This window comes from Orcinus orca, chromosome 3 (genome assembly GCF_937001465.1).
Source record: "Orcinus orca chromosome 3, mOrcOrc1.1, whole genome shotgun sequence".
Classification (NCBI taxonomy): domain Eukaryota; kingdom Metazoa; phylum Chordata; class Mammalia; order Artiodactyla; family Delphinidae; genus Orcinus; species Orcinus orca.
This window is the reverse complement of record NC_064561.1, coordinates 149,424,818-149,451,422: the sequence shown is the minus strand read 5'-3', so window position 1 is coordinate 149,451,422 and position 26,605 is coordinate 149,424,818. Positions and strand designations below refer to the sequence as shown.

Below are 26,605 nucleotides of genomic sequence, written 5' to 3'. Positions count from 1 at the left end.
CCACGCACAGAAACGAAGACCCAACAGAGCCATAAATAAATAAATAAATTAATTAATTAAAAAAAAAAAAAAGAATCCTCAGATGTGTTTCTTGTAGGATGTAAAGGGATCGCTTATGATGGATGGGAGGATCTTAGTAAAGGTTTCAAATTTTACTTGAAATTTGAATTTTTTATGATGGTGAAAGTAAGAGCTTTTATTCTGAAATGCTGCCCTCCTCCATGACTGTAGCACTGCAGCCCTCCTGCCATGATAGACTTTCTTGAGTTCTGCTCAAAGAGAAAAAAATGTTTTTTCGAACACCCGCTATGGCCATCACTCAAACGTTGCTCCTGCTTCTTAGTGAACACACTACATTAGAGTTGAAGAAAGTTATAAGGCAGCAGAAGAGCAGTGTCTGCTTTGACTTGCAAATATTTTTAATCCCTTAAAAATAAACCACGAGCTGCAAAGAGGCATGAGTGTTCCTGTACTGTGTTTCCTAAATTAGTTATTCCTGAGGAGATGTAGAATACATTTTGTTTTTCTGCTCAGGGCCACCTGCTTGTGATTCAACCCATGGTTTCGTTCTGTACCTTAAAGCCATTCCTTATTTGTATGGAGGCAACCATGCTCCCTCAGAAGAGCTGGGAAGATCTGTGTTTTGGAAATGAATTATAACTGAGATTCATATCTTTATGGGGAAGGGCCTGAGTTTCTGCCATGTTGCTTCTGGAACTGGACCCCATTCTCTTCCTCATGTGTTTGAAATTCCTGGTTTCACATGTTGTAAGGTTAACTTAAATATACAATCTCCACGCTCTTGGAGGGCAACTTTAAGGGCAACTTTCTTAATTTCAGTTGGCCTTAGTTTTGTTTTTCGTTTTAATCTGTGAAAAGGAAGTGACAGTACCTTAGCTCACAGGGTGGTCATGTCATTCATCCATTCATTCACTTATTCATCCATTTCACTGTTGTCTGTTGTAAAATACCTAGCATTATAAAATTACAAACATTATATTTTTGATCTAGTAGATTTTAACAAATTTTAAAATTGCATTCTAGAAAAATTTAATACAGATACAAAAATGGTGCAAAGAATGTTATAAACCTCCATGTGCTCATCACCCAGCTTCAAAAATGATCAATTCAGGGCTTCCCTGGTGGTGCAGTGGTTGAGAGTCCGCCTGCCGATGCAGGGGACACGGGTTCGTGCCCAGGTCTGGGAGGATCCCACATGCCGAGGAGCGACTGGACCCGTGAGCCATGGCCGCTGGGCCTGCGCGTCCGGAGCCTGTGCTCCACAATGGGAGAGGCCACAACAGTGAGAGGCCCGCGTACCGCAAAAAAAAAAAATCAATTCATGGGTCAGTCTTGTTACATTTAAATTCCTATCATTTTCTCCACTCATTATTTTGAAACAAATTCCAGACATATTATTTTATCTAACAATCATTTTTAAAGATTAATGTTTATCCTATTAAAAACCTAATTAAACCGTTTTTAGCATTTTAAACTGCCTTTATAATTTAATCTATTTCATTTCCTTTTAAAGTACTTTATTTGATTAGAAAAAATAACTTTCAGAATACTAATAATTCTTATAAATATAATGATAAGCATACAAACAGGGTAAACCTTAAGTTCTCTTAAATATGTTCCAATGCTACTTATAAACAGTAAAATTTCAACATGAAACCACCAAAGTCAATTATTCAATTCTTCATTTTAAATTAGAGTCACAAATCTATTTTGTTACTTTATTATGCCAATTTTCTTCACATTACAAGTATATAAAATACCAGTTTCATACAGGTTCATCAAAACAAAAATATTAATAATATGGGATTTGAGTCTCTTAAACATTTCTGGTTTTGCTGCTAAATCTTCCCAAGGTTAAAAGATACTTAATTGAAGGGAGTTCCCTGGCAGCCTAGTGGTTAGGGTTACAGGCTTTCACTGCCCTGGCCTGGTCTGGGTTCAATCCCTGGTTGGGGAACTGAGATCCTGCAAGCCACGTGGTGTGGCAAAAGAACAAAAAACAAACAAAAAAAACCTTAATCACTAAGAAACTACTATGTCATTCTAGACCTCACAGAGGTGGGCCCTTCCCACCCAGCTGGCTACATTTGTGGATTAAACTCCACTACTCTGTTTTCTATTTCATTCTATACTGAATTGTTTTCATAATATTCCTTTTGGGACCTAAATTCTTACAGCTATTTAACTGACAGTTAATTGAGGATTTTATAGCTTTATCTAACTCTGAAGTCAGAGTTGTAAGAAAATGCCAGAAAAAGATTTGTAAGAATGAATTCGATGGTGGACTTCCCTAGTGGCACAGTGGTTAAGAATCTGCCTGCCAATGCAGGGGACACAGGTTCGAGCCCTGGTCCGGGAAGATCCCACATGCCATGGAGCGACTAAGCCTGTGCGCCACAACTACTGAACCTGCGAGCCACAACTACTGAAGCCCACAAGCCTAGAGTCCGTGCTCCGCAACAAGAGAAGCCAATGCAATGAGAAGCCCCTGCACCGCAAAGAAGAGTAGCCCCCTGCTCACCACAACTAGAGAAAGCCCGCGCCCAGCAATGAAAAAAACAACGCAGCCAAAAAGTGAAGAAAGAAAGAAATTTATTAGAAAAAAAAGAAGAATGAATTCAATAATCAAATAAACTTGGAGAACACTGAATTAAACAAACAAACACAAACAAAAAACAGATTTTATTTGTGTGTGTTTTAAACACCAGAAGATCATGAGTTACTAATACAAATATCTAAGAAGGGTGTAATATGTACCATTCCCAGATGTATTTGACTATGGACCTGTGGACTGCCATCCCCTTTTTTTCTGATGATGTTCCTATAAAACCTAGAGCAGAATTGGCAAATTAGCAACCTGACGGCCAAATCTGGCCTGAAGGTTCAGTTTCACTAGGCCACACAGTGTTTTCAAAATATTTAAGCCACCATTTAAAAATTGAGAGAGTTGACCAAAAATTTATTGATTTCCAGTTGCCTTTAAAGAATTAAAAGTCTTGGAAAAAGTAAGCCTGCCTTCCAGCATGGCTACCCAGGCTGTTGCTGAGCCTGGGCTGCCTCGTCATGCTGGGCATGGGGGCTCCACTAAGCCCCATTGAACACCTGTACGGCCCTCCTGGGCATTTGCGTCTGTGACCTTGATGGTCGAGAGAACCTCAAGTGAGGTAGAGCTCAGTGAGGGAAGAGCTGATGTAAGCCCATCAGCCTGGGTGGACTGGCCATGGATGTGAGTGTAAGCGGAATGGGGAGACCCCAGCCTCCTGGCTGGGAAAGTAGCTTGTGAGATCAAGTGGGGCAAGAGGGCGTGTCAGGAGCCGCGCTGCTGTTCCTCACTAGGGCAGAACCAGTTCACGTTCATTTTCCATTTGCTTCAAAGTTTCCCAGCTGCCACCACCCCCAACTCCCCTCCCGTGGGGATCCTGACAAATATGCTGAGGAATAAAAAGCTCGGGCCAAAAGCTAATATGGTGCAAATAATTTTTAAATGTTAAAATAGATTTTCAAATGAAGCATGTTTGCTAATGATCTCCCCCGAGGGCCCACCATGTCTGAGGAGGATTATGTGGGCTTTGGCTGTCCTTGCCTTCTGTTTTCACACATAGAGAAAACCCAGCTATTTTCTAAGCAGCCCAGTGCCTGGCCTTGCCAACCAAGGAAGAGGTTGTCTGAGAGCCTTGCCCAGAAGTTTTGTAATTTAAACTCAGACAAAGAGAACAAAGACGAAATGGTTTTCTTTGATATTATTTTCACAGTGGGTTGCAAGTCAAGAAAATAAATGACCGAGTAAGCTCCGTTTTCTTTAATCTTATTGAATGCATTGCTATGCATCCACAGTAAGCTAATAATTAAGGACCATTCTGCCTCCTCAGAGGCTTTGATCTATAATGACACGACTCTATATTTTTGGCTGGTTGGGTTTCTAAGCTCTCATTAATGTCCATAAAAATTGGTCAAAATCAAAAGGGCAGAGAGTAAAATGACAGCAAACCATGCTTGCATCTAAGAAAAGGGAGGATTTCGTCTGCAATTAGGTATGTCATCATTTCCATTATTGCTTATTTTCAACATGATATAGTTTGATATTTTAGGACACTACTAGAAAGCAGTCCAAATATAAACTATTTATAGCAACACCACAACGTGTAATCAGAATTTGTTTCCAGACATCTAAGAAAAGTCTTTAGGAAAAAAAATCCTGCAAAATAAAAATGAATATCCACAGCCACACAGGATTTATCTTGCTAGTTGGATTTTTTTCTTTTACTTTTTTTATTCTATTGGAATATGTGAGAATCTGGAGTTTTTCCTCACTCATTACTAATTTTGAAATTTCTGAGATTAGTTGGCAATTCAATTACAGTAGAAACCGTATGTCTTTGTTTATTGGGAGCACAATAGTGTGAGTCTGGGAATTCTAATATTAGATGTTGGACTTCATGAATTGATTACCCCCTTTTCTTGTCTTTTTTTCTCTATTGTTCATCTCTTCTAGATTTTTTTAAACAACTCTTTGATTGAATTCCTTAATTTAAATTTCTAATAGAGAACTTTCTTATTCTCTGAGGGTTTTTATTTTGGTTTGCTTTAGTTTTAGAATTTTGTTCTTGTTTTATGGATGCAGTATTTTGTCTTTTGTCTTCTGCTTCCTGCAATGCTTTCTGTTTCCTTCAAGTTCCTTTCAGTCACTGCTGTTTTGGTTGGGTATGCTTTCTCTCTTTTTTCTTTTTTAACATCTTTATTGGAGTATAATTGCTTTACAATGGTGTGTTAGTTTCTGCTTTATAACAAAGTGAATCAGCTATACATATACATATATCCCCATATCTCCTCCCTCCTGCATCTCCCTCCCACCCTCCCTCTAGGTGGTCACAAAGCACGGAGCTGAGCTCCCTGTGCTATGTGGCTGCTTCCCACTAGCTATCTACTTTACATTTGGTAGTGTATATATGTCCATGCCACTCTCTCACTTTGTCCCAGCTTACCCATGTCCTCAAGTCCATTCTCTACATCTGCGGCTTTATTCCTGTCCTGCCCCTAGGTTCTTCAGAACCATTTTTTTGTTGTTGTTAGGATTCCATATATATGTGTTAGCATACGGTATTTGTTTTTCTCTTTCTGACTTACTTCACTCTGTATGACAGTCTCTAGGTCCCTCCACCTCACTTCAAATAACTCAATTTCATTTCTTTTTATGGCTGAGTAATATTCCATTGTATATATGTGCCACATCTTCTTTATCCATTCATCTGTCGATGGACACTTAGGTTGCTTCCATGTCCTGGCTATTGTAAATAGAGCTGCAATGAACACTGTGGTACATGACTCTTTGAATTATGGTTTTCTCAGGGTATATGCCCGGTAGTGGGATTTCTGGGTCATATGGTAGTTCTATTTTTAGTTTTTTGAGGAACCTCCATACTATTCTCCATAGTGCCTGTATCAATTTACATTCCCACCAGCAGTGCAGCAGGGTTCCCTTTTCTCCACACCCTCTCCAGCATTTATTGTTTGTAGATTTTTTGATCATGGCCATTCTGACTGGTGTGAGATGATACCTCATTGTAGTTTTGATTTGTATTTCTCTAATGATTAGTGATGTTGAGCATCCTTTCATGTGTTTGTTGGCAATCTATATATCTTCTTTGGAGAAATGTCTATATAGGTCTTCTGCCCATTTTTGGATTGGCTTGTTTCATTTTTTGATATTGAGCTGCATGAGCTGCTTGTATATATTGGACATTAATCCTTTATCAGTTACTTCGTTTGCAAATATTTTCTCCCATTCTGAGGGTTGTCTTTTCATTTTGTTTATGGTTTCCTTTGCTGTGCAAAAGCTTTTAAGTTTCACTAGGTCCCATTTGTTTATTTTTGTTTTTATTTCCATTTCTGTAGGAGGTGGGTCAAAAAGGATCTTGCTGTGATTTATGTCATGGAATGTTCTGCCTATGTTTTCCTCTAAGAGTTTTATAGTATCTGGGCTTACATTTAGGTCTTTAATCCATTTTGAGTATAGTTTTGTGTATGGTGTTAGGGACTGTTCTAATTTCATTCTTTTACATGTAGCTGTCCAGTTTTCCCAGCACCACTTATTGAAGAGGCTATCTTTTCTCCACTGTATATTCTTGCCTCCTTTATCAAAGATAAGGTGACTATATGTGTGTGGGTTTATCTCTGGGCTTTCTATCCTGTTCCATTGATCTATATTTCTGTTTTTGTGCCAGTACCATACTGTCTTGATTACTGAAGCTTTGTAGTATACTCTGAAGTCAGGGAGCCTGATTCCTCCAGCTCTGTTTTTGTTTCTCAAGATTGCTTTGGCTATTCGGGGTCTTTTGTGTTTCCATACAAATTGTGAAATTTTTTTGTTCTAGTTCTGTGAAAAATGCCATTGGTAGTTTGATAGGGATTGCATTGAATCTGTAGATTGCTTTGGGTAGTATAGTCACTTCCACAATGTTGATTCTTCCAGTCTAAGAACATGATATATCTCTCCATCTGTTTGTATCATATTTAATTTCTTTCATCACTGTCTTATAGTTTTCTGAGTACAGGTCTTTTGTCTCCTTAGGTAGGTTTATTCCTAGGTATTTTATTCTTTTTGTTGCAATGGTAAATGGAGTGTTTTCTTAATTTCACTGTCAGATTTTTCACCAAGAGTGTATAGGAATGCTAGAGAGTTCTATGCATTAATTTTATATCCTGCTACTTTACCAGATTCATTGATTAGCTCTAGTAGTTTTCTGGTAGCTTCTTTAGGATTTTCTATGTATAGAATCATGTCATCTGCAAACAGTGACAGCTTTACTTCTTCTTTTCCGATTTGGATTCCTTTTATTTCTTTTCCTTCTCTGATTGCTGTGGCTAAAACTTCCAAAACTATGTTGAATAATAGTGGTGAGAGTGGGCAACCTTGTCTTATTTCTGATCTTAGTGGAAATAGTTTCAGTTTTTCACCATTGAGAATGATGTTGGCTGTGGGTTTGTCATATATGGCCTTTATTATGTTGAGGTAAATTCCCTCTGTGCCTACTTTCTGGACGGTTTTTATCATAAATGGGTGTTGAATTTTGTCAAAAGCTTTTTCTGCATCTATTGAGATGATCATATGGTTTTTCTCTTTGAATTTGTTAATATGGTGTAACACATTGATTGATTTGCATATATTGAAGAATCCTTGCATTCCTGGGGTAAACGCACTTGATCATGGTGTATGATCCTTTTAGTGTGCTGTTGGATTCTGTTTGCTAGTATTTTGTTGTATTTTTGCATCTATGTTCATCAGTGATATTGGCCTGTAGTTTTCTTTTTTTGTGGCATCTTTGTCTGGTTTTGGTATCAGGGTGATGGTGGCCTCGTAGAATGAATTTGGGAGTGTTCTCCCTCTGCTATATTTTGGAAGAGTTTGAGAAGGATAGGTGTTAGCACTTCTCTAAATGTTTGATAGAATTCACCTGTGGAGCCATCTGGTCCTGGACTTTTGTTTGTTGGAAGAATTTTTTTTTTTTTTTTTTTTTGGCGGTACGCAGGCCTCTCACTGTTGTGGCCTCTCCAGTTGCGGAGCACAGGCTCCGGATGTGCAGGCTCAGCGGCCATAGCTCATGGGCCCAGCCGCTCTGCGGCATGTGGGATCTTCCCGGACCGGGTCACAAACCCGTGTCCCCTGCATCGGCAGGCGGACTCTCAACCACTGCACCACCAGGGAAGCCCTGTTGGAAGATTTTTAATCAGTGTTTCAATTTCAGTGTTTGTTATTGGTCTGTTTATATTTTCTCTTTCTTCCTGGTTCAGTCTCGGAAGGTTGTACTTTTCTAAGAATTTGTCCATTTCTTCCAGGTTGTCCATTTTATTGGCATAGAGTTGCTTGTAGTAATCTCTCATGATCCTTTGTATTTCTGCAGTGTCAGTTGTTACTTCTCCTTTTTCATTTCTAATTCTATTGATTTGAGTCTCCTCCCTTTTTTTCTTGATGAGTCTGGCTAATTTATCAATTTTGTTTATCTTTTTACAGAACCAGCTTTTAGTTTTATTGATCTTTGCTATCATTTCCTTCATTTCATTTTCATTTATTTCTGATCTGATTTTTACGATTTCTTTCCTTCTGCTAACTTTGGGGGCTTTTTGTTCTTCTTTCTCTAATTGCTTTAGGTATAAGTTTAGGTTGTTTATTTGAGCTGTTTCTTGTTTCTTGAGGTAGGGTTGTATTACTATAAACTTCCCTCTTAGAACTGCTTTTGTTGCATCCCTTAGGTTTTGGGTCATCGTGTTTTCATTGTCATTTGTTTCTAGGTATTTTTTGATTTCCTCTTTGATTTCTTCAGTGATCTCTTGGTATTTAGTAGTGTATTCGTTACCCTCCATGTGTTTGTATTTTTTACAGATTTTTTTCCTGTAATTGATATCTAGTCTCATAGCATAGTGGTCAGCAAAGATACTTGATGTGATTTCAATTTCTTAAAATTTACCAAGGCTTGATTTGTGACCCAAGATATGATCTATCCTGAAGAATGTTCCCTGAGCACTTGAGAAGAAAGTGTAATCTGCTGTTGTTGGATGGTATGTCCTATAAATATCAATTAAGTCCATCTTCTTTAATGTATCATTTAAAGCTTGTGTTTCCTTATTTATTTTCATTTTGGATCATCTGTCCATTGGTGAAAATGGGGTGTTAAAGTCCCCTAGTATGAATGTGTTACTGTCGATTTCCCTTTTTATGGCTATTAGCATTTGCCTTATGTATTAAGATGCTCCTATGTTGGGTGCATAAATATTTACAATTGTTATATCTTCCTCTTGGATCGACCCCTTGATCATTATGTAGTGTCCTTCTTTGTCTCTTCTAATAGTCTTTATTTTAAAGTCTATTTTGTCTGATATGAGAATTGCTACTCCAGCTTTCTTTTGATTTCCATTTGCATGGAATATCTTTTTCCATCCCCTCACTTTCAATCTGTATGTGTCCCTACGTCTGAAGTGGGTCTCTTGCAGACAGCATATATACGGGTCTTATTTTTGTATCCATTCAGCCAGTCTGTGTCTTTTAGTTGGAGCATTTAATCCATTTACATTTAAGGTAGTTATCGATATGTATGTTCCTATTACCATTTTCTTAATTGTTTTGAGTTTGTTATTGTAAGTCTTTTCCTTCTCATGTGTTTCTTGCCTAGAGAAGTTCCTTTAGTATTTGTTGTAGAGCTGGTTTGGTGGTGCCGAATTCTCTTAGCTGTTGCTTGTCTGTAAAGGTTTTAATTTCTCCGTCGAATCTGAATGACATCCTTGCTGGGTAGAGTAATCTTGGTTGTAGGTTTTTCTCCTTCATCACTTTAAATATGTCCTGCCTGTCCCTTCTAGCTTGCAGAGTTTCTGCTGAAAGATCAGCTGTTAACCTTATGGGGATTCCCTTGTATGTTAATTGTTGCTTCTCCCTTGCTATTTTTAATATTTTTTCTTTGTAGTTAATTTTTTTTTTTTTTTTTTTTTGTGTGTGTAGTACGCGGGCCTCTCACTATTGTGGCCTCTCCCATTTCAGAGCACAGGCTCCGGACGCACAGGCTCAGCGGCCATGGCTCATGGGCCCAGCCGTTCCGCGGCATGTGGGATCTTCCTAGACTGGAGCACGAACCCGTGTCCCCTGCATTGGTAGGTGGACTCTCAACCACTGCGCCACCAGGGAAGCCCTGTAGTTAATTTTTGATAGTTTTATTAATATGTGTCTTGGCATGTTTCTCCTTGGATTTATGCTGTATGGGACTCTCTGTGCTTCCTGGACTTGACTGACTATTTCCTTACCCATATTAGGGAAGTTTTCAACTATAATCTCTTCAAATATTTTCTTAGTCCCTTTTTTTTTCTCTTCTTTTTGGACCCCTATAATTTGAATGTTGGTGCATTTAATGTTGTCCCAGAGGTCTCTGAGATTGTCCTCAATTCTTTTCATTCTTTTGTCTTTATTCTGCTCTGTGGTAGTTGTTTCCACTACTTTATCTTCCAGGTCACTTATCCATTCTTCTGCCTCAGTTATTCTTCTATTGATTCCTTCTAGAGAATTTTAATTTCATCTATTGTGTTGTTCATCATTGTTTGTTTGCTCTTTAGTTCCTCTAGGTCCTTGTTAAACATTTCTTGTACTTTCTCCATCCTATTTCCAAGATTTTGGATCATCTTTACTGTCGTTACTTTGAATTCTTTTTCAGGTAGACTGCCTATTTCCTCTTCATTTGTTTGGTCTGGTGGGTTTTTACCTTGCTCCTTCATCTGCTGTGTATTTCTCTGTGTTCTCATTTTGCTTAACTTACTGTGTTTGGGTTCTCCTTTTTGCAGGCCACGGATTTGTAGTTCCTGTTGTTTTTGGTGTCTGCTCCCAGTGGGTAAGGTTGGTTCAGTGGCTTGTGTAGGCTTCCTGGTGGAGGGGACTAGTTGCCTGTGTTCTGGTGGATGAGGCTTGATCTTGTCTTTCTGGTAGGCAGGACCGTGTCCGGTGGTGTGTTAGTGGGTGTCTGTGACGTTATTATGATTTTAGGCAGCTTCTCTGCTAATCAGTGGGGTTGTGTTCCTCTCTTGCTAGTTGTTTGGCATCAGATGTCCAGCACTGTAGCTTGCTGGTCATCGAGTGGAGCTGGGTCTTAGCGTTGAGAAGGAGATCTCTGGGAGAGCTTTCGCCGTTTGATATTACATGGGGCTGGGAGGTCTCTGGTGGACCAATGTCCTGAACTCGACTCTCCCACCTCAGAGGCTGAGGCCTGACACGTGGCCAGAGCACCAAGACCCTGTCAGCCACACGGAATCCCTGCCTCACCCCATGGGCGAGCGGCCAAGGGGGTAGGTGTGCTTTCTTCCTTTCATTGTGGAGCCTTTCCTCGGGTGTCTGGCACCTCTTGGCTGGACATTCATTCTAAGCAGAAGGCACTTAAATCTGATTGGAAGCTCCTTGCCTGCAAGTGAAACTGGCACCTGGAGGACTGCACAGTAGGTGGTCAGGCGGGTTTTGGGTTGGAGAACCTCCGAAGATGGGTTTCAGGAGGTCTTTTCTCTTTAACCAAAAGAGGAATCGCCTGCCTGGGGCATTATATACATGTTTCCCTTTATTCTGGAAACTCAAGCGTTTAGGGGTGCAGAGAGAAGAGGGAAACAGTGCTCCCGTAACTGGATCTGAGCTAATGGACTGTCCTGTGCCTTCTGCTCCTGAGCTGGCCTGGGAGTGGGCAGAGGGAGTAGCAAACTGGCTCTGAGGAGAAAAGGGGCTGGGGCTCTCACTGCTCTACATTCAAACAATCCCCATTTTTGGTCTGCTTCAATCCTCCAAACTTTGAGGTAGTTGGTCTCTTATAGTTTGAAGTCTCTTGAGCGTTCGGAAAGGTATATCTCATTGGCGTGTCCAGTTTTGCAGTTTTCTTCACTGTCTTTGCAGAGTCATTAACTACTCCTCAATTTGCTTTCCATCTCCCCCAGATGTGTTGGTATCTTACATCTGCTATTACCTCTCTTACTCTGTTTGTCCTTATGGGTTTATGCCTTTTTCCCCTCCTATTTCTACTGTGGGGGTTTGGAAGGAAATAGAGATAAATGAAAGCATAAAATTCGTATTTAACTAGAAGTCCCTAATTATCTTTTGCTTTTAAAAGCAGTCCATTAGTATTAGACAATCAGGTGTGGCAATCTCCCTGTATAACCAAAAGTAAAGCAAACTTTCTGTACACCAATTGTGTAAGATGGCAACATATTACATATTTTTAATTTTCTCTTTAAAGGTAAATACATGCACATGAAAAAAGGTAAATCATATAAAAAGAGTAAATAGTGAAAAATACACACCTTTCTCTCATTCTAGTTCCCAGTCCAACAACTCCCCTCCTCAAATGCAGTAAATATTGCCAGTTTCTCAGATATACCCTCCTCTTTCTTATACTTCTGATATCACATTATGTAAACGCTACTGACCACTTAACAGTGTATCTTGGATATCATAACTCATTCTTTTTCACAAGTACAATGAATTATTTCACAAATAATCCACTATTTTTGTATATGTATGTATTGTAACTTATTTAACTTGTCCCTACTGACGGGCATTTAATTAATTAATGTCTAGTTTTTTCCTACAGAACAATGCAGCAGTGAATATCTATCTAGCCATAGTTATATTAGAAATATGTATACCTTTGTGAATGTACGTGCAGGATAAATTCAAGTGGAATAGCTGAGGCAAAGGATACGTACACTTGTACTTTAATACCTATAGCCAGTTGTTCTCCAAGAAATTGTACCAATTCATACCCTCTAACAATGAATGAGAGCTCCTGTTTCCCTCTCTAACCAGTGCATGATAATTTGAAGACTTTGGATTTCTAAGCAGTACTGTAGCAATTCTCAGTTGGATGGTGGAATTCAGACTAAGTTTTCACCTACACAAGAAGGCGGGGCCAGGAATACTATTGGCCAGTAGAAGGTAGCCCAGGCCTTGGAAATGTGGACTGAAATAAGCTTTCTGAGATAATTCAAGTAAATGTTGGGATAATGGTATGTGTCTATAAATAAAATATTTACCTCTACTCAATAGATCATACCTGAATGTAACGATCAATCAGTTGGTAGGTTAATTCATTCCTTCTTCAACAAATGCTTATCATACAACTTCCAGGCACTGGGCTGAGCCCTGGGAGTTCGAAGAATAAGGTGCAGGTTCCTGCCCTCCAGGTGCTTATCTAGTTGGGGTTGGTAATGACAGCACCGTGGCGAGGCACTGGGAGAGAGGCAAGCCTGGAGTCCTGAGCAAGGCCCAGGAAGGACACAGAGCCAGGAGGTCCTGGAACCTGCAGGAACACGAGGCGATCGAGCACTGCATCCTGTCGAAAGGCCTTACTCTCTTTGCGTAGGTGAAGCTAAAGTTTCTTTCAGAATTAAAATTGTTACACCACTTGTCTGCGTGGTCTCTTTCTGCCAGGGATCTGAGGAGATCTTTGTAGAGCTTCTTAATCTGAAGTACAGGGATGGGTCTCAGAGGGTCTGTGAACCCCTTAAAACTGGATGCAGATTAGGTGTGCATGCTTTTTCCTGGGGATAGGGTCACAGGCTTCATCAGAATCTCAAAGGAGTGTGCAACTCCAGGAGGCTTAAGAACCAGTGGCTTAGATTTTCCTCAAGCGAATTCAGGCTCTTTCACCTTAAAATGTCTTTTAAAACACCCTACTCAGACTCTAGCCTAGAGATGTGTGTGGTTACTAATACCTGGCCCCTTTTAAACCTCTGTCCTTTATCCTTCATCCAGCTTGCCCTCCCCCATGCAGAAATAGGCACAGTGATGGGCAGCCTCCCACCACTCCTCTTTCCTGTCCTTGTTTCTCTTTATGCAGCAACCCCATACTTAAACACAATTACAGTGTAAGCAGTTCTGTACCTAACTGGAATAATGTGATATCATCAAACAGAATTGGGAATTCCCATTTCCAAGGCAGTCTCTCATGTTTCCGCTTGGGTTTTTTGGTTTGGAATGTTCAAGTCCAAAAATCGAGTTCAGCGCACATTCAGCAAACACTTTCTTTATTTAGGACATCATGCTCCATGCTGAGGGAGAGAGGAGGAAGAGCAGGATATAGAGATGAATTAAACCGGTTCCCACCTTCAGGGAGAGGAGACCTGTTGGAAATTGTACAGAGTGCTGTGGGGATCCAGGGAGGAAGTGATTATTTCTTACTGGAGGCTGCATGGAAGAAAGTCATGAAGATATTCTAGCTGAGCAAGTATTTCTCATCACTGAGGAGGCCATAGACTTTTGCCCTCCAGTAACATTACCCTGTTTCTGAACCTTCAAAATGAGCTGCTGGGCCTGGAGGCTGACACCTGATTAGAAATACCTAGAAAATAAGCCTAGGAGAAAAATTAGCCAGTGTATGAGAACATACAGTGTAAAGGAAATATAACACATTGTTATTCGAATCAGTGTAAGAACTTTTGAAAACTGATAGGAAATCTTTGTCATTATGATGATCGTATTATCATTTTATCTCAAAATTTGACATCGTGGTCACTTTATTTTATAAATGATGCAACCAGAAAAGCTGACAGATTTTACTAAAGACATTTCCACTGTACCTACTAATTTCTTTTTTTTTTTGGCCGTGCCACGTGGCTCGTGGGATCAAACCCTGGCCTCCGGCAGTGGAAGTGTGGAGTCCTAACCACTGGACCGCCAGGGAATTCCCTACTGTATTATTATTTTAAAAGTTCTGGCTTCAAAGCAAGCCAGAAACAGAAGCAGAAAAATTATTTTGCTAGAAATATTTACAGGCTGTGAGGGCCTTTCTGAAATGTAGATCGAGGGGTGTGTGTGCGTACATTTTCTTCTTACTAAATCATACGTGATCAAGCATTTACTACTGATATGAGTCATAACTGAAATTTGTAGAGTGCTTTTAGACTGGCGCTTACCAAGCAGCTTCACATTCATTATAAATCCCGTACTGTACATTAGCACGGGCTAATACATTTCCTTATTCTCTGTTCTTAGGATGAAGTAGCACCCACCAAGTTTTTGAGACAGCTCACGGCTTAGAGGAAGGCTCATCTAAATAAAGGCCGGCTAAAGTGGCATTGCGGGGATTTAATCCTCCTCTGGCTGCCCCTGTGACCAGAAGGCTGATTTGCAAGTTTCTTCTTTCCTGGGGTCCAGATTATCAGGTCTCCGGGGCCCTGCAACTTGACAGCAAAAGTGCAAAATGAAGAAGATCAGAGATACGCGCCAGCAGCGGGGACCTGAGGGCCTCTGCGGGGCTTTTGCACACCAGAGCAAAAGGTTCCCTGGCCATCAAAGGAAATAGCAAACTGGAGCCTTTGTTTTGGGACACAGCCACCTACCACAGAGCACCAGCACGGCCAGCCAGAAAGTTCTTGGATCCTGATCAGGGAAGCGGCTCTGGTACCTGGACGTGTGCCTGATGGTCCAGTTAGAGCTGGGAAGTTCAGCGTGAAGGAAGGTCTCGAGTGAGGGCTGCTTCGGGCTTGGCTGGTAGGCGGTTCTGGCATTGGCCTCTGCCCTCCCCCGGCTGAAGGGGGAGCTTGCCCAGCTCCCAGGGACACAGGGCTCTGGCAGTCAACTCCCATCTCCCACCCGCCGGGTCCCTTCGGCCCCTCCCCAGCCTGCCCCCCATCGGTGCCTCTGCTGAGATGGAAACGTGGGCCTGCGGAGGACGATGACTGCCCTGTATGTGAATGGAGGCGGCCTGGAGAACACCCGCTATGCCAGGTGGGACCGGCGAGAGAGCGTGGAGAGTGGCGGTCAGACGGAGTGCACCAAGGAGGACGGAGAGGGCCAGCCTTGCCAGCTGACACCCTTCGAGAAGCTGACCCAGGACATGTCCCAAGACCAGAAGGTGGTGAGGGAGATCACGCTGGGGAAACGCATCGGCTTCTACCGCATCCGAGGGGAAATCGGAAGTGGGAACTTCTCCCAGGTCAAGCTCGGGATTCACTCCCTAACCAAAGGTAGGATCCAAACTCCACGGGTGATGCCCAGGGGGTTGGGACCTGGTTGGGGGTCGGGTTAAGAGTCCAGGGCCAAGGAGGCAGGTGAGGCGTCATCACTGAGCCCCTGCTAAGTGCAAGTCCTATGCCGGCCGCCGTCCATTGTTGCTGCAGTTCGTTTTCACAGTGATGGTGTGAGCTCAGTATTTTTATTTCACTTTATAGATAAGGAAACTAAGATCCAGAGATGTCAAATGTGGCTTTAGCAGTTTAATCTTAGATGATTTTGACTCCAAAAACTCTCCCACTATAGCATGCAGGTGAACTCACTAAAACATTGAGGGCAATCTGTCCTCTCCAGTTACACCTTGGAGAAGCGGAGGGGAGTGTGGCTTGATTCCAAGGCCACTCGTATTCCGGGTCCTTATTTGTAACTTCTGTTTGTGTTTGTTTGTCAGTACCAGTGGCACAGGGGACCTCCCAGATGGTCGGTGGATAGCGGGGTCCGGCCTCTCCTCCTTACCAGAGGCTGCTGCTTCTGTTAGGTTTGGGGAAAAGGGACTTGACCTCAAGAACTTCTCTGCTTCAGTCCGCTCTGTACTAGTTCTCATTGTTGTTAGCTCCTTGCTTGCTACCAAATAGCCACGCTTGCTTGGTTGCTGGTCACTCTGGATTCTAGCCCAGCAGCGCCCACCGCTCTGGCCTCAGAGGGGAGCTGTGTGGAGAGACCAGCAGCCCTTTGCTGCCCAACCCATGTGGGCATTTCTCCAAGTTACCTCTAATTTAGCTAACTAAGCCTGGAGATAGTCATAACGGAGTCAGAGGACAGAGAAAGAATGCCTGCAACTCGGTATAATCTACAGACTTCCTAAAGCCCATGGGCTCTGCCCTCTCCCTGAGAGTCCCGTACTGACATTTATTCTCCTTGCACTCAGGCTGCCACCACGTCTCCAGGGCTGCGCTTTCTCGTGTCAGAGTTTTGTTTTCTTTTCTTCTCCAACCCCCAATCCCATTCCCCGCTCATCCCTGTTTGGCCCCTATGGAGAAAGTACCACAACCTCCTCTACCTACACACACACACACACACACACACCCCGCACGCACATGCGTGCACACACGCCCAAGTCACTGGAGCTCCAAGTCCCCTTCTATCTTGCTCTGAGCCCAAGTGTCTGGGTTCATGCGTACTCACCTTACCTACCTGGGGACATTACAGCGCTCCTGTGAGCCCTCAGGTTCCTCGCTGACAAAATGCAGCCAGTAGCATTGATTACGTTACTCATAAAAGCAGCTCTAGGGCTGCGATTCACATCTAATTGGGAAAGATGTTGCTTTTCAATAGTCTAGAGCAAGAGTGAAAGACAACATAAAACACATAAGGAGATGAGGGGCCAGAAATTGAAAGGAAGACATGAACAGGAAGTGGAGAGGAGAAGTTGCATAAAGGCAAACCAGGAGAGGAATTCAGAAAGGGGAGAGTGTCCGTTGTGGCAGAGAGGTCACAGGGGCTAAAGTCTGAGCAAAACGTGTTGGAGCTGCTTCCCGAGTGTAGGTTCAGATATTAGATTCTAGTGGAGAGGATAGGATAGTGGAAAAAACATGTGCTTCAGAATCAGACAAATCTGTTCAAATCCTCGTTCAGTCACTTACTAGGTATCTGACTTCATGCATATTACTTAGCCTTTTTGGTCCTCAGTTGCCTCAGCTGTAAAACAGAGATAATGATTCGTATCTTAGAATTGTTGGGGAAATTAGGAATAATATATATGAAGTACATGGCACAGAGTAGCCACTCAATAAATGGTAGCTATCATTGTGCAAGTCTATTATTTACTTAAACCTATTTCAGAAGGAAATTTGATATTAAAGTCGTGAAAACCCATGAATAGAAGGTAGTGGTAAAAATAAATACAATGCACACAAATTTCAAAGTTCTGTTTATTTATTTTTCCAGCTTTATTGAGATGTGATTGACATATAATATCGTGTAAGTTTAAGGCGTACAATGTTCTGATTTTATGTATGTATATATTACGAAATGATTACCACAATAAGGTCATTTAACACACTCACCACCTCATATAGTTACAATTTCGTATGTGTGTGGTGAGAACTTTTAAAATCTATTCTCTTAGCAACTTGCAAAAAATGTTAAAGGGGGACTTCCCTGGCAGTCCAGTGGTTAGGGCTCCACACTTCCACGGCAGGGGGCATGGGTTTGATCCTTGGTGGGGGAATTAAGATCCCGCAAGCCACACAACATGGCCAAAAAAATAAAATAAAATTTAAAGGAAACTTACGAAGTGACTGAAAGTAATTTAAAACATGCCAAAAACCCATCTGTGAGTTTCTCTTTACCTTACTTAGGAGAGTGAAGGGAGAACCGATACAGAAATAACATTTTTATGCTGTGTTTCGGTGCTATTTAAGGCTGTTTTCATGCACTAAAATCACTGCATGCCCCATGAGTGTTCAAGGTTCCACTTCGGGGAACACTGACCTCATCTAGCCCTCCTGAATTTTACAAATGGGGAGATGGAGCTCAGAAGTGGCTGTCCCGAGGTCATGGCAGAGACAGGGTTAGAACCCAGCTTCCTTTTCGCTGCAAGCTACCTCGGGATTTTGGTGCAGGGTGGAGGGGGCAGCTCTTTCACATGCTGCCCTGAACAAGCCGACCAAGTGGGCTACCACTGCCTTCTTCAGCCCCAGACCCCCGCCAGACCCCACCCTGCTCACCAGCCATTCTCCTTCCTGGCGGCCGGACTGCCGAGGAGGGATCCTGCCCTCCAGTGCCTGCAGCAGGGAAGCAGGGGACAATGCGCAAGTCCTAGAGTGTATAACCAAGACTCAGAAGCAGCACCTACCTTCTGCCCGCCCTCCCTGTTCAGACAGTGTGTAAGAGAGAGCGGCACCTTGTCTTGAAGGTGGCAGAAGGTAGTGCAATATTGTGGAAAGATATCAGCTTTGGAGTCAGCCAGACCTGCGTGGAATTCCAATTGTTTTTTCCTCTAGCTGTGTGACCCCGAACAAGTTACTTTACCATTCTGTGCCACAATTTCCTTACGTATACGTGAAGGAAATACATCAGCTGCCTAGGATTGCTAGGAGGAGCGAATTTTAAAAAGATATGATATACCGAATATTTACTATGTACCTGGACAGAGCATGTAGCAAGTATCCATTAAGTGCCAGTATTAGTATTTCAAAAAAGTCCAGGTCCTTTAGGCCTGTGTGAGTCACACGTCATTCGTTTCATGGGACAGAAGCCGACTCAGATGAGCTCACGCTGACAGGGTGACTTGTGTGCAGGGGAATCTTGTGGCCGCTCTGCAGGGAGGTAGAGCCACGTTTCAAGGATGGAGGTTACCCCCTCCATCTCCCCTTTCTCTGGGGTTACGCGGCTTCTCACTTCTACTTCGTACTTCTTTCTGCGGACTGGCCTTCTCTGCTTAATTACCCAAAGGCATATGGCCAAGAATGATTGTTTCCAGTCCCATATCTACATAACCTCTCAGCTTTATCCCATCTCCATCCCACTAGTTTCATTCTATTTCAGCTCAGATTTTGAAAAGAGAATATAATCACCCACTGACCAGCCGGCGATAGGCCACCGCTGAGTCAAGGGCCTGCCTATGTCAAGTCAGCTGCAGCCTTTCGGGTCACACGACCCACTGCACTGTCAGCAGGGCCCGAGGTCCAAAGAAGCGTCTCTGAGCTGGGAGAGTGGAGAACACAGTAGATTGATGGACATACCATCACCGCGACAATAACCAGCTAAGCAGGGAAACCACCACAAGCCAGGAGCAGGAAAGCGTCTAATTCCTTGGACAGGCTGTTATGTGAGGAGGACAGAAGAAAGAGGAAGGACCACAATTGGTGTTTACATAGTGACTTTCTTCTTGAATGCCAAAGGCTTCTTGCCTGTTGTATTACAGAATTCACTTAATTCTAGTCCCTTGAGTGTCAGAGAATGCGGTGTTTTCCTGCTGTGTGGATGGGGGCCTCAGTGGCCTCACTATCATGCTCTCCTCACTCCTAAACCACCACAGAGTAGCCCTATTGTCAAAGGTTCAATGTCAGCCTCTGCTTATGGGATGAGATGGGTGCACAAAAGGAGAGGAAGGCCAAAAGCACAGGCAGAGGAAAAATCAGTTCAACAAGCACATTTAAACAAGCCAGAAAATGTTAACAGCAGGTCATTGTGCCCATTGTACTGATGCAACAGGAAAATGAATCCCAGATTTCACCTCCCAACTTGCAGACTCATCCCGGGATGGCCTCGTCCTGGTACCGTGTTCATCTCTCTTCTGGGTTCTATCAGAAGCGAGCCCAGGAAAGAGTAGGAAGGTGAGGACAAAAGGAACTGAGAGTGTGAAGGAGGGGAGACCCAGATGTGAATCGATGTGGGGATGAAGAAAGAGACGGGCGGTGTAGGTACTAGGAAGTGAGAACTCTGGGAGGATGACAGAGGCAAGACTGGAAGATTGTGACTTATGAAAAGAGGGAGGACGTTAGGCTACCAGGAGCAGACTGGGTTGGAAAGACAGGGGGACATTCCTCTAAAATCTTTACCTCTACAATGGAAGGAGAGTTATCAGGGAGTGGTTTAGCCTTGCTGGGAATTACAAATACCCTGTCCCATTACCAGGCCATGTCAGAAGATATAGTCTAAAGAGCGATTTGTATAAATACGGTTCCCATGCAAAGCCAGCTTGCCAAGAATTGTCATTAGGTTTTCTAGGAAATATGGACAACCTGGATAAGATAAAGGAGGAGGCTCCCAGGGAAGTGGAGGGTTTCTGTGCCAGGGGCAGCTCCCAAGACAGTAGTTTAAAAAAAGACACCAGCTGCTCTGGCTCCCTAAAGAGAAGGCTCCAGTATAGGCCCCTGCTGGCTGGAGTTTATTTTTATAGCTAATGGCTCAGATTCTCCTGGGCCTTGCAAGCTGATCGGGCAGGCTGAAGCCATCATGAGTCCCTTTTAGGCTGATTAGAAATTTCTCAAAAGAAATGACGCACTGGGCTTCTGAATATTTTATGTCCCATCTGTTGCCTCAAACAAAAGTAAAAGAGGCCATGGGTGCCTGTCCCTTTCTCTGTTGCTGTCCTTTCTGACCCCTTCATCCCTGGTCTTCTTCTCTGTTACTCTAGTCTCATGTTTCTAGAAGCCTTTCTTCTTCTCTCTCAATTTATTTATGCATCGGTTCATTCCTTCTTTTTTAAAAATATAATAAACTCTCTTGTGCCTTACAGAGATGAATAAGATACAGCTCTTGCCTGATAGGAACTCGCAGTAGGTAATGGAGACAGACAGGAAACAACTGATAAGTGCTGTCACAGGGTGAGGTTACAAAGGGTGTGCTCGACTGTGGCTGAAATCAGGAAAGGGTCAGTTGATCAGGAAAGGCTTGCATTAGGTCTTGAGGTTTTCGGAGAAATAATGCAGGACACAGAGGAAAGGGAATTCCAGTCAGAGAGAGAGGATGTGAAGTGACTGGAGGTGTGAGCCAGGGTGCGGAGTGTTTGGAGATTTAAGAGTAATTCAATGAGGCTAGTGCATGGGATGCACCCACAGAGCAGTGGGAGATATGGTGGGTGATGGAGGCAGGGACTAGATCATGGAGAATCTTCTTGCATATTTGGATTTTGTCATTTATGTATCAGGAAGCCATTGAAGAGCTTTAAGCAAGCAATTAATAAAATGATTATTAATTATTTCAGTGAGGAAAGGGAATTGAAGTTGGGACATGACAAGAGTCAGGCATGTCAGAATAAAATATTAGTCTAATGATCCAGATGAATGATGATGTCCACCTCAACTAAGGAAGTGACAGTGAGCATGGAGAGAAGGGGATGCATTTGAAAACTATTTTAGAGTATTGGGAAACCTGTGGTCAACTGCATGGGGGAAAGCAGGAGAGGACAGGGAGGGGAAGAAGGAAAGATGACTCCCAGGTTTCCAGCCTTAATGACTTAGCAGTGAATAGTGAATACAGGAGAAGAAGTGGATTTGAGAGTGCAGATCTGGAAGCAGTGACTTGGAGGTACATGGAGGTCAAGTAAAGGAGCCCAGTGACCATCTTGGAACCCAAGAGACAGTATGCATGAGAAATAAAGATTTGGGGCCTAACAAATCTGGGGTACAGTGAAAGTCTTGTATGTCCTGGTCGTAGGCTCCTTGGTGTCAGACATTGTATCATATTGATCCTCAGACTTCCCCCACATTCATTATAACTAATAAATATTCAACAAATATTTGGTGAATTAAGTTAGTATAATAACTTCCCCGGAAAGTCCAGTAGTGGTGGGAAGAGATATGGGAGGGAGCAATGCATGGCAGTACTCTCTGGTGGGTCCTTCATGCTCTAATCTCCTAGAAGGACAGGGCTGGGGGACTCACACAGGCTCCAGTAAAGCTTAACCGAGAAGGCCCAGTGGTTTTGAAAAAGGGGTCCCTCCTCTTGAGTACATTGATTAAAACAGCAGTTTAAAATTATGTTTTCTGGATGCAACTAGAGATTATCATACTAAGTGAAGTAAGGCAGAAGAAGAAAGACAAATACCATATGATATCACTTAGATGTGGAATCTAAAATATGCCACAAATGAACATATCTGTGAAATAGAAACAGACTCACAGATGTAGAGAACAGACTTGCAGTTGCCAAGGGGGAGGGGGTATGGGGGAGGAATGGACTGGGAGTTTGATGTTAGTAAATGCAAACTATTATGTATAGAATGGATAAACAGGGTCCTACTGTATAGCACAGGAGACTATATTCAATATCCTGGGATAAACCATAACGGAAAAGAATATAAAAAAGACTTTGCTATACAGCAGAAATTAATGCAATATTATAAATCGACTATACTTCAAGAAAAAAGTAAATTGAAAATAAATAAAATTATGTTTTCTTACTTTAAGAATGGTTAGTTATTGGCTTTGGTGAATCCATCCTAAAAATAAATTCAGTATTACTATAACAAAAAGAAGTTCCCTATTTATAATGCAGAGGACTCAAAATAATTTATATGCTCCAATGATGCAGGAAAGCTCAAGGATATTAAAGCATATGCACTTGGATGGAAGTCACACAGCCATTAAAAATCACAATTGTGGAGAGTCTGTGGTAACATGGAGGTTGCGTGGGACACGATAATAAATGAAAATGCAAGGCGCAAACTTGGGTTACACTGCAGTGGGGATACTTATCCTGGGCTCTTGTGAGTGTTAAGTGAGATCATTTATTCAACAAATATTTGTTGATCACCTCCCGTGTAACAGGCACTGTTCTAGGGACTGGAGATACAGAATTGAACAAAATAGACAACAATCTGTCCTGTGGAGCTTATGTTCTAGCAGGGAGAGACAGACAAAAGTAAGCCAGTAAAATATTCATTATGCTACATAGTGATAAGGGACAGGAAGGAAGATAGAGCAGAGGGGAGGGGAGGGAGCACTGGGGGCTGCAGTTTTAGACAAAATGGCCAGGGACAGCCTCCCTGAGGAGGTGATCATTGAACTGAAGGGAATAAGGAAACTGGCCTTGGAGTCCATGGGGGAACGTGGTCAGGCAGAGGGGACAGCAAGCAGAAGAGCGCCAAGGTGGGAGAGTGCCTGTAAAACTCTAGGAACGGCTGAGGCATGTGACAGCAGAGGGTGGCAGGGACCAGACCACATAGGGTTAATACGCGGTATGGCAAAGTCAGGACTTCAGCTTTTCCTATGAGGGAAACCCGAGCCCTTTGAGGCAGCAGAGAAGTGACAGCGCGACCTGGCTTAACGCTTAATAGGATCACCTTGGCTGCTCTGTTGAAAATAGGCTGCAAGGGGTCAAAGGCAGAAAAGGAGAGATCAGCTAGGAGCCTATCGGAATAATCCAGGCGAGAGAGATTCCCCAGGGCGGGAGCAGTGAAAGGCTGAGAAGTGGCTGGATTCTGGCTGTATTTAGAAGTAGAGATAACAGGATTTGCTGACAGATTGAAAGTGGAGTGTAAAAGAGAAGAGTCAAATACTCAAGGTTTTTGTCCTGGATGACTGCAAGAATAGATTTTCCATTTACTGAAACTGGGAAGACTGTAGAAGGAACAGGTTTGGGGCGGGGGAGATCAGTATTGGACGTGTTATGCTGGGCGTGCCTGTTACACATGCACAGCGGAGGCTGTTGGTGCCTCACCCGTGTCTCCTTGGGCCTTACCATTTCAGTGCATGCAGGCCAGACCTTCAAAGGCAGTCTCTCCATCTCTTTGCCTCTGGGCTTTCTCTAGCTGCTGGAGCTGCTGTTCCTGCATGCGTAGGAAATAGAGGGGAATTAATGTCTGCCAGGAACAGCCAGCGACTAGTTACTGGCGGTAGTTGATGTACAAATACCCCAGCTCTCTCACTCTTCTCATGATAAAACTCAAACGATAACTCGCAGCAGGATCGTTGGAAGACGGAGGGAACAAAAGATGCCCATCGAGCTGAGAAGTCATCTTGAGACTGAAATGAGGCAGCCCCATATACTCAATGGATCAGTTTATTGTAGGGTACCTTACAAGGTGGGTTCAGGATCGGGCCGACAAAGATCTGGAAGCATTCGCAGCTGTCCTCTGCACCGCCCGAAGGGCCACTGGGGCAATTTTATAGCTAACCTAGGGTATGGGAGTACCCTTGAAAACAGGAAGTAGCTTCCTAAGTCAAGATGATTGATTGGGTAACTAGTCTCGTGGGTACCAGGAAAATGTCAGGGAAGGTCTTCATCATTATTTGGGAACTAACAGAGCATAGAGGCCACCTGGACCTACCGATCATTAAACAATATCTGTTAACTACAAAGCCCTTGACAGAGAAGTGATTTGCCGCATCGTGCAGTCCTGGGTAGGGTCGGTGGAAAGACAGGAAGAATTGTTTGAGCCCGAGATGATGTCAGTTATGCTAACAGCCATGCAGGATTAACTGGTAACTCGCTTAGTAACACATCCTTAATTGGCTGCCTTTCCTCATTCTTCTACCAGTGTTTCCTGGGTACCACCTCCTTCATCGACTGCTTGCACCTGAATCACTGCCTCATGATCTGCTTCTGTAAGAAGCCAAACTGAGACAACCAAGTGGAGGGGTCTTGTAGGCAGGAGTATTTATGCATCTGGAATTGTTGAGGAAATTGTAGGGATGTCCAAGGACTAAGCCTTCAGGTGTTGAACATTTAGAGGCTGGGCAGATGAAAAGAACACAGCAAAGGAGCCTTAGAAGAAGTGGCAAGAGGTAGGAGAAAAACCAGGAGCGTGTGTTTTCCTAGAAACCAAGTGACAAAGGTGTTTCTAGGAGGAAGGATGAAATCTGGAAACTGGCCATTGGTTTTAGCAACTTGGAGGTCATCGGTGACCCTGAGAGGAGCTTTTCTGGTAGCAATATCTCTTAGGTTCAAGACATAATGAGGGGAGGGCTGGAGACAGTGACGTAGAACCAGCTCTTTAAGAGAGTTTTGCTACAAAAGAATGAGAAGAAGAGCCTGATGCTAGAGGGGGAAGTGGGGTCGAGAGAGATTTTTTGTGGTTTCTCAAAAACTTTTTTTAATGTTTAACATACATAAATACAAAAAGAAGTATGAAAATCACAAATATGCAGTTAAATGAATTTTCCAAACTAAAAAGACCCATATAACCACTGCCAAGTTCAAAAAAGAGAACGTTCCCAGTACTTTAGAGGCTCCCCTATTCCCCCCTTCTGTTTACTACATCCCCAAGTATAACCACTACCCTGACTTCTAACACCACAGATTGTGTTTACCTGTACAATTTATATAAATGGCATCATACAATATGTCTTCTTTTGTCTTATTTCATTTGTTCAATATTAAACTTGTGAAAGCTGGGGACTTCCCTGGTGGTCCAGTGGTTAGGACTTAGCTCTCTCACTGCTGGAGCCCCGAGTTCGATCCCTCGTGCAAGCCGCAAAGCACAGCCAAAAAAAAAAAAGTGGGAAAACCATCCGTATTATTTTATGTAGTTTAGATGCTTCATTCTTATTGCTACATAGCAGCCCATTGTACAAATATACTACAGTTTATTTATCCATTCTACTGTTGATGAACGTGAGGATAGTTTCCAATTTGGGGCTACTATGAATGACGTTACTATGAACATTCTAGTACAAGTCTTTTGGTAACATGTATGCATTTTTGTGGGGAAGACTTTTTTTTTTTAGATGGGTAAATAGCACGAATGTATGCAGATGGAAAAGATTCAGTAGAAAGGTTAAAACTTATGACGCAGGAGAGAAGGAAGAAATCTTGGATGCCTGTTCTTGAGTAGAGGAGAGTAGATGGAATCTATTCAACATGTAGAGGGGTCTTCGCTAGGCCTTAGATAGGAGCAGGGACCATTTACCCAGAGAAACAGGAAGACAGAGTTTATGGGCACAGAGTCAGGTAGGCTGGAAGAAGTGGCAGAAGGAACTTGAAATTCTCTTCTATGGTTTTCTTTACTCGATAAAATAGAAATCTAAGTCATCAGCTATGAGTGAGGAGAGAGAGAAGGTATTAGAGATTTGATGGGAGAAGAGAAGCCATGAAAGCGTCATCTAAAAGTGTAGGGGCACTATTGGACCAGGGAAATATAGTGTGTCTGCCAGGAGCAATAATGACGCACCTGAGGTTATAGATCATGAATTCAAAGTGAGACAAGCCGTCATGGTCACTGCATGGGTGTAGGCAGAGAGTAGGTGGGAGGTTGGATTTAACCAGGGTGTGGTTCAGCTGAGAAAACACGATGAGAGAGACCAGAGATGTTGAGGGAGTACACAGAGCCATGACAACAACAATAAAGCTCCTCCAGGACTTCCCTGGTGGCGCAGTGGTTAAGAATCCGCCTGCCAATGCAGGGGACACGGGTTCGAGCCCTGGTCCTGGAAGATCCCACATGCCATGGAGCAACTAAGCCCGTGAGCCACAACTACTGAGCCTGCGCTCTAGAGCCCACGAGCCACAACTGTTGAGCCTGCGTGCCACAACTACTGAAGCCCTCACACCTAGAGCCCATGCTCTGCAACAAGAGAAGCCACCACAGTGAGAAGCCCACACACTGCAACGAAGAGTAGCCCCCTGCTCGCCGCAACTAGAGAAAGCCCGTGCACAACAATGAAGACCAAACAC

At 42.9% G+C, this 26,605-nt stretch overlaps 1 protein-coding gene across 1 annotated transcript in view; it reads left to right on the top strand.

Annotated features, from left to right (window-relative positions):
- The window catches only part of NIM1K (NIM1 serine/threonine protein kinase), a 74,996-nt gene that overhangs the window by 35,917 nt on the left and 12,474 nt on the right, over positions 1 to 26,605 (top strand). Inside the window, exon 3 of the mRNA XM_004265953.3 lies at positions 14,522 to 15,495. Within this exon, the coding sequence (XP_004266001.1) occupies positions 15,204 to 15,495 (292 nt within the window). The 5' untranslated portion in view covers positions 14,522 to 15,203. The remainder of the gene's footprint in view (positions 1 to 14,521; positions 15,496 to 26,605) is intronic.